Source organism: Dermacentor albipictus, chromosome 1, assembly GCF_038994185.2.
Source record: "Dermacentor albipictus isolate Rhodes 1998 colony chromosome 1, USDA_Dalb.pri_finalv2, whole genome shotgun sequence".
In the NCBI taxonomy this organism is placed as follows: domain Eukaryota; kingdom Metazoa; phylum Arthropoda; class Arachnida; order Ixodida; family Ixodidae; genus Dermacentor; species Dermacentor albipictus.
In genome coordinates, this window is record NC_091821.1 from 209,339,403 (window position 1) to 209,347,905 (window position 8,503).

At 47.9% G+C, this 8,503-nt stretch overlaps 1 protein-coding gene across 1 annotated transcript in view; it reads right to left on the minus strand.

Moving 5' to 3' along the window:
- Positions 1 to 707: 707 nt before the first annotated feature.
- The window catches only part of LOC135906651 (luciferin 4-monooxygenase-like), a 30,603-nt gene continuing 22,807 nt past the window's right edge, over positions 708 to 8,503 (minus strand). Inside the window, exons 9-10 of the mRNA XM_065438163.2 lie at positions 8,181 to 8,438; positions 708 to 924 (exon numbers count right to left, since the gene is read on the minus strand). Of these exons, the coding sequence (XP_065294235.1) occupies positions 794 to 924; positions 8,181 to 8,438 (389 nt within the window). The 3' untranslated portion in view covers positions 708 to 793. The remainder of the gene's footprint in view (positions 925 to 8,180; positions 8,439 to 8,503) is intronic.

Genomic DNA, 8,503 nt, shown 5'->3' on the forward strand with positions numbered 1-8,503 from the left:
TATGTGCCTAAGATAATTAATTAAAATGTTGATTAGCGTAAGTATGCTAATTCAATTAAGAATTTTGGTTTCTCGTAGCCGTAATGGCCGCCTAAACGAGTAATTTAGATCAAGGGTTAGAATTATGCTATTTGCCACAGGCAATTTCTAAAAATCTGGTGCAGCTAATGCTCAGTGAATACAGCAATACCGCACTGCTTCAAGGCGAAAGTTCTGACCAATGTCGCGCAGCGTGCAAAAAAAAAAAAAAAAGCTGAGTCACTTAAGTACCCTTACGTGATTTCAGTGCGAAAGCATAATGACTTCTCTAATTGGTTACGTCCATGATACGTGACGTCATACATTGTCGCGTGTCCTTCACAACTCTACTTTAGTCCACCTTAATCCACCTTGCTCTAATTTATACCACCTTAACCTACTTTAATGCGCCTTCATTCACTTTACTCAACTGTAAGTCGCCTTGCTCTAATTTGTTATAACTTTCATTCACGTTACTCTAGATTAATTCGCGTAAATTACGCGTAATTGCTAATAATTAACGTTGTTATACCATTTAGTACATTTTGTATTACTACTGACGTCATACAATTATGCTGGTGACGTCTCAGTGATTTTTGGTACCACTCGTTGCAGACAACGCCGGCATTTCGGCCTTATGGGACTTACAATGCTTTCGCATTAATAAGTAGCGCTTGGCCAGCGTTGAGTACGAATATTGAAATGTTTATTGGCAGCGTTGCTATATAGATGGTGGCAGACCAACGTCTCCTTGGCGGGCATCGGCCGGCGCGAACTAGGCAGTCCTGTGCTGACGCAGGAAGTTTGAACGCAGTTCCCGGCGTAGGTACTGGCCGGTCGCTGACTTCGGAAGGTCGGAGACGAACTCCAGTCCGCCGTGCAGTTGCATTGCATGTTCCACTCGCTCTGGAAGAAATAATTGTAATCGTTTATTTTATCTGGTGCTTTATTATTGCTAAGACAGGTTTTACATCCACCCGGTATACAATAGGGCAAGTGCCGCGTCGCCATCATCACATCGATGTTAGCTCCATGTTTGTGGTCTCGTACACCTTTTCGACTGCTCGTCTTATTTTCGCGTGTCGTTTTAGCGGCATACCCCAGCGAACGACTCCTCAAGCGTCGCCGCGGTAAAGTATACAGCGCAAAGGTGCGGGCGATGACGAAGGTAGTAACAACACTAGCGCTGGTAAATCAGTTCTGAGGAAATCCTCAAGGCGGAGAAAGTTTCGTGAATGGCAAAATTGTCCTCCACCTGAGGCTATATAGTAGCACGAAGCTACAAAGCAGCCCCATACTGATCTCTCTGTTGGGTGGATGACAATTTTCCCTTTCAGCTATCGCCGTAACTTGGGTGAAAGGTGCTGTTCGTAAGAAATTCATTGAATGTTCATAAAGAGCTGGGCGCGCTGGTATAGCGTCATTTTTGCGAGCTTGAAACTGCAGACGACGAACAAAAGCATTCGTAGAAGGGGAAAAAAGTCGGTGACGTTTCACATAGCGAACGCGGGTCACATGTAAGCATATGGGTGGTATAGCGCACACAAAGCTATATATATGGGCCCTCGGTGCGCCTCCGTCTACACTGTCCGCATCGCAGATCGCTCTCAAGACAGGGCTTGGTATCTGATTTTCCTGTGCTGTGACCAGCCGATCAGCCGTGCCACTGAACACCAAGAAGCCCGTTTTCATTGCACAAATTTAAATCCCAGATCTTTACTTTCCTTCCCACATAATTCTGCTAGAATATCTATATCACTCCGACTGTCACATAACAAACCGTTAATTAATTTTCGGCAAAAAATATGTCCTTCAGCAAACACCAACTAGACCAACAAACAGTTCTGTTGAAACATATCACTAACAATTAACAATTTAATCCGCGTACATTAGTTACGCCCAGAAGACGTTGCCTCACCACCATTCCACGTCGGTTAAATGAAAGATTATAACCTCATTTGTCGCTAGCTTCATTTGCATCCTTATTTATATCATAAAGATGAGTGGTGACTTCTGGATATCTACTGCCCCGCCATTAGCGTTTTCGACGTTAGCTTAACTGTATTCCGGTACATATTGGCGGCGAGGAGTTACGGAGTCGCCATCTATCGGAAGCGCCTCGCTGGCGTAGTATGAGGGATCACGTGGCGCGCTCCTCGTAGGTTTTACTGTCAGCGCTCACTGAAAACACCACGCGCGAGCTCTCCTGGACATTTCTGTAAGTACATTCGAAACGAGAGAAGTTTCTTACTGTCTAAATAATAATCTTGGGCAAACTGAAAGCACACAGTCGTTTACAGACGCTATCTTTACCGAATACGTACAGTGAACGCCACTGCGCGCGGTCGCCGCGATGGAGTCTCCCGAACCGCCTTCTTGCGTGAAAGGTAGGTAAACGCTGAGAGCGAACTATGTGAAATATGTTCTTATAGTGTATGTATAACTAAATGGAGCGTAATAAAATGAAGCCTCAATGCAGCGATCGCGCAGATTCGCAGCGACCGACTGCGCGTCTGCATGCTTGTCCGCGCAGTTTCGCTTTCTCCGCGCGCGCGTTTTCGCACCGTGCCATGAGCTTTAGGCAGCAGAATATGAGCATTGGCAGTATACAAGCAACCGTTGTTGCGTGGGTGCTATCAGAGCTGTTCAAAAATAATTTCATTGTAGAGACTTCGACGCCTACGGGGACTGTGATGTGCCGTCGCGATGATTCAATCTTTTTTTTTTCTTCTAAATTCTTTGACCTTTCAATGCTATTTTTCGAGTTGCGTCGCACTGTATGTTTATCGGTGTTCTCAGCGTGCAATTTCCCGCTGCTCCTTTTTTTGTAATCCAGTGCATTAATTCATAACACAAACATGACCATAGGCCATGCTTTTTTTAAATGGGCTTCTTACCGCTGCCTTTCCACTCCACTGAACTTGCCAGTATCTATAGCATCGACAAGTTCGTAGACCAAACCGTCATTACATTAGTCGGGCAGCGGACTCGGGCGAGCGTCTCAGTGCGCGTTTTCAGAACATCGCAGACCGGGCGCCGTAGCAGAAATCTTCCTCGCGTCTGTGCTTGCTGCATACCCGAGTTGTAGCCGATGACTGTTTGCCGGTTTTATGTTTCGCGAGCCAAGCTTCACGCACCTCCTTGTCCTGCGGCTACGTGTGAATAAGGCTGACACCGGCCTCCGTTACGTGCGTCCGGCCCTGCGGCACCAAGCAGTAGCCTACAATGTTGCGCGCCTTCAAAGACAGCCACTACCTATTATTAGTGCTTTCAAGCGTTGAAAAGGAGACACTCGAAGCGGGAAAATTTCGCCACTAAATGAGGACCGCAGCGTACGAGGGAATTTAAACTCGTTTTCAGCTCGCTTCGGCGCGCCCGAAGCAGCCGACGCGGCCGCTATTGGCGGCGAGGAGTTACGGAGTCGCCCTCTATCGGAAGCGCCTCGATGCCGTAGTATGAGGGATCACGTGACGCGCTCCTCATAGGTTTTGCTGTCAGCGCTCACTGAAAACACCACGCGCGAGCTCTCCCGGACATTTCTGTAAGTACTTCCGAAACGAGAGAAGTTTCTTACTGTCTAAATAATAATCTTGGGCAAGCTGAAAGCACACAATCGTTTACAGCCGCTATCTCTTTACCGAATACGTACAGTGAACGCCACTGCGCGCGGTCGCCGCGATGGAGTCTCCCGAACCGGCTTCTTGCGTGAAAGCTAGGTAAACGCCGAGAGAAAACTATGTGAAATATGTTCTTATAGTGTTTGTATAACTAAATGGAGCGTAATAGAATTAAGCCTCAATGCAGCGATCGCGCAGATTCGCAGCGACCGACTGCGCGTCTGCATGCTTGTCCGCGCACTGTTTCGCTTTCTCCGCGCGTGCGTTTTCGCACCGTGCCATGAGCTTTAGGCCGCAGAATATGAGCATTTGACAGTATACAGGCAACTATTGTTGCGTGGGCGCTATCAGAGCTGTTCGAAAATAATTTCATTGTAGAGACTTCGAAGCCTACGGGGACTGTGATGTGCCGTCGCGACGATGCAATCTTTTTTTTCTTCTAAATTCTTTGACCTTTCAATACTATTTCTCGAGTTGCGTCGCACTGTATGTTTATCGGCGTTCGCAGCGTGCAATTTCCCGCTGCTCCTTTTTTGTAATCCAGTGCATTATTTCATAACACAAACATGACCATATGCCATGCTTTCTTTAAATTTGCTTCTCACCGCTGCCTTTCCAGTCCACTGAACTTGGCAGTATCTATAGTATCGACAAGTTCATAGACCAAACCGTCATGACATTAGCCGGGCAGCGGACTCAGGCGAGCGTCTCAGTGCGCGTTTTGAGAACATCGCAGACCGGGCGCCGTAGCAGAAATCTTCCTCGCGTCTGTGCTTGCTGCATACCCGAGTTGTAACCGATGACGGCCGGTTTTATGTTTCGCGAGCCAAGCTTCACACAGCTTCTTGTCCTGCGGCTACGTGTGAATAAGGCCGACACCGGCCTCCGTTGCGTGCGTCCGGCCCTGCGGCACCGAGCAGTAGCCTACCATGTTGCGCGCCTTCAAAGGCAGCCACTACCTATTGTAGTGCTTTCAAGCGTTGTAAAGGAGACACTCGAAGCGGGAAAATTTCGCCACTAAATGAAAACCGCAGCGTACGAGGGAATTTAATCTCGTTTTCAGCTCGCTTCGGCGCGCCCGAAGCAGCCGACGCGGCCGCTATGTCCACGTGATCCCTCCTAGCACGTCACGCCGACGGTGGCGCCAGCTTTTCCAGTGGTGGAGCTCGAGGCCAATGTCCACGTGATCCCTCCTAGCACGTCACGCCGACGGTGGCGCCAGCTTTTCCAGTGGTGGAGCTCGAGGCCAATAGCTCTAGAAACTCTGTAGTTCCCTTTCCAAAACCTTCCACTTTATAATTCTTTAGAAAAATCCACCTGTTTAGTATCTATGCACTGCTAATATCTGTAAAGACTATATACAGGTTTTTTATTGGCATATACAGTTTTTTTTATTGCGATAGAATTATATGGATACTCCATGCGCATTTCTGCCGTCGCCGTGATGTTCCGTATGAAGTCCAAGGGCGATAACATCGTCACTGCGCGCCGTATGCTGTATGTACGAGTGAAAACGTGCGAGGTGAGCCGATGGCGGCTCAATCTCGCACGTTCAGTGTGCACTGAAATGTAACTACTTTCAAATATGCAATTTACAACTACCTCTAAGGCACTATAATTATTATTTTTTTTGTTAATTAGTATTCTGACGCTCACGTTATTAGCGGCAAAGTATGTCCACCTCGCCTAGGAACTCCCCCCTCCGAAAACGCTACGTTCGCCGCGCTTATAGCCTTTTTATAAAACATTATGTATTAAGGCGTAAGCCTTTAGTGGCTCATGAGTGTCCGGGCGCAGTCCGTGGTGGACGCAGGAAAGCGGTGATCACCGGCGAGGGTAGCAAGGAGAGGAGGCGCGCGAACATGCGCGTGGGGGTGCGCGCACATCGGCGAGAAACCGTGCAGCCATGTGGCTGTGATTGCATCCCATGCTCGCGGCCACGGCGGCGTCCGTTCGCAGAGCGGTTCGGACAACAGCAACAGAGGTAGTCATAGATAGGTTTTCGCCTATCGCAGTTTAGCTCCGCAAAGTACCCGTGGATTTTGTTTTAAAAAAGAATAAGAAAAAAAAACATCTGTATTGGCCTGTTTTCTTCCTTGGCTAGCGTGATTACAATCAGGTTGTCGATGCATCTTGCGATTCTGGAACCATGCTGCAGTTCTCCCATGCAGTATCTGGTTCTGTTCTAATCACGTTTCCAACGGCACGCACGCAGAAATAGGCCCGGTCAGGCACGGTCGCGGAGACTGCGAAGGAGCGGAACACCAGTGTTGACGTCACTAAGCCGCGGTTTCCGGTCTCCGCTCGCATCGTCAGCGTCAGCAGCAGCGCGCGGCGCTCGACGGGGGGCGGAGCTACAGCGCAATTTTACCTGACGATTGCGTCGCTCCTAAGTGAAAAATACCCCCCCCCCTCCAAATTTTATCTTCATGGTTTATAAGGTTCCCGCATCCGTATATGAGCGTCTTATTGAATTCGACAGACTCTTCAGCTTCCCTTTAAAGGGAAGCTGAAGGGAAAGGGAAGCAACCTATACGTACTACCGTTGATATTATACTCGATCTGCAGGATGGAATTTTGAATTTATATTCATTACCTTCGTAAATTCATTTCACTCCGCGGCCAATTTTGAGTAATCTTTCTTTTTGTCCTGCATGACTTGCTGGCAATGTTAGCAACGTTTCTTTGGTATTTAGTCCTAGTCCCCTAATTATACAGCCTCATGAATATTCCATCTAGTCCTGTTGTGGTGCGAAGCGTGATTTTTACCTCGTCCTTTCTTATTTATTCAGTTGAGATTCTTCGGCTCTAATTGCTTTTCTGCATTTGTTTTCTTACCATCGCAGCCTCGACTGCATCGCCACATCTCGACCGGGTTTCACTTCATGCTTGGGCGCTGCTATAGACTTACTTTATTAAGAACAGCTGAGCTGAGTGTTCAGAATATCCCTCCGTTACCGAGTTTAACCCCATTCAGAAGGATACAACCACCACCTGCTGTTTATTTGTGAGGTAGCTATGCCTTCTCTCCTGAGTGTTTTCCTTGTACTTGTGCCTCAAGGCTTAAAGTTTCCCTGACGTGAAAGGAGGGGGGGGTACTCACAGGGCGGCAACCGGTATAGCGCACACTCAAACACGGATATATATATATATATATATATATATATATATATATATATATACCAGAAAAGAAGCAGTTCTGGGTCCGGGTAAATATTCACAGTGAAGTAGACGCGCGTATGAAGCGGTTTATTGACGTTTCGGCCGGGGTCCGGCCTTCATCATCATCTTCTTCAATGAAGGCCGGACCCCGGCCGAAACGTCAATAAACCGCTTCATACGCGCGTCTACTTCACTGTATATATATATATATATATATATATATATATATATATATATATATTCTACGTGACATTCTACGTGACAGTCGGTTTCGCGTTAACTCTCACAGGTTACAGAAGTTTTGTTTGGGACTCTCACGTTTTGTTTACCTTTCTGGCGTCGAAAAAAGCCAGCTTCAAACAGTGTAGTGAGGCCAACTTTATCAAGAAATTAACAAATATTTATGGGTGTTTTGCAAACAAATATATTATTCTGAGGGTATTTGGAGCATTCATTTCATGTGCCGATTCAATCAAACACAGAAAAAAATTGCATTTTGGAAACGTTTTTTAAAACATAACACGGGAAGTAAAGGGTTAAATATATGTGAACTCAAAGCAAATAAGTCTAGGTCTTTTAGCACGCACCTTTGGTAAAACACAGCACTCCTAATGCACAACTAAACGAATGAAAGTGAACTGGTAACCTAAATAAATCAAGGTGAACCTTCACTAATTCACGAACAGGTAACTTCACGCTCAGGTGGCTCATGAACCAGTACGCTGGGCCAAAAATCTTAGTCGAACAAGGGCACTGAGCGTCATGTGCACTGCCTGGGGGAAATGCATGCAGCAGTACGACAATACCTGCATTCCGGTTGCTCACGCCACATCAACCGACTAATCGCGACTAAATCATTAATCGAAAAATTGGAGAGTTAGAATTGCCCCGCACAGGGCACTACTGGTAATAATATCGTCTCCAGCGCTTGTCGAATGGCTGTCGTAGTGCTACAGTTGACCTACTTAGGGTGAGGGTGGGAGGGTCAAGCCCATCCTCAAAAAGTGGAGGGGAGTGCTAACCCCCTCCCCCGGACCTCCCCAGACTTTAAGCACTGGCATACCTTCACGTAGGCGTCGATCATTGACGGTGCCAGGGGTGTGTCAACAGGCTCCGGATCTGCTATAAATTCAAACGAATTGCCTGGAGTGGGTGCGATGTTGGTCACAAATCTGAGAGCCTCCTGATAACGTTTCGCGTAATACCGTTTTGGCTATAACGTATACCTGATTGTGTGGAGGTGCTTACGTACTGCGCTTGTTTACTCCAAATAAAAAATAAACGCCTTCACTGAAACACTTGCAGAATGCTGAAGTAACACGAGGCCACCAGGAGGCATAAGCTACTCCTCGACACTGCGGCGGAAGCGGAATATGCACGCACCGGAGACGTGCAGGAGTAGCTCCTGCGCGAGCGCGTCGTCGGCACTGACGCCCTCGGCGAGTACAACAAAGGCCCTGGGAGCCTCTCCCAGCTGCGGGTGCGGGAGACCCACGACGAGCGCCTCGGCGACAGCAGGGTGGCTCAACAGCAGCTGCTCCAACTCTGCCGGCACCACGTGCACATCCATGCAGCGAATCAGGTCCTTGACGCGCTCCACCACGCACACGTTGCCGTCGTCGTCGAAGTGGCCCACATCCCCTGCATCGACACACTGGTGATACACAGAACGCGCGTGTATTGAGCGGACACGCGAGACAGAGTGG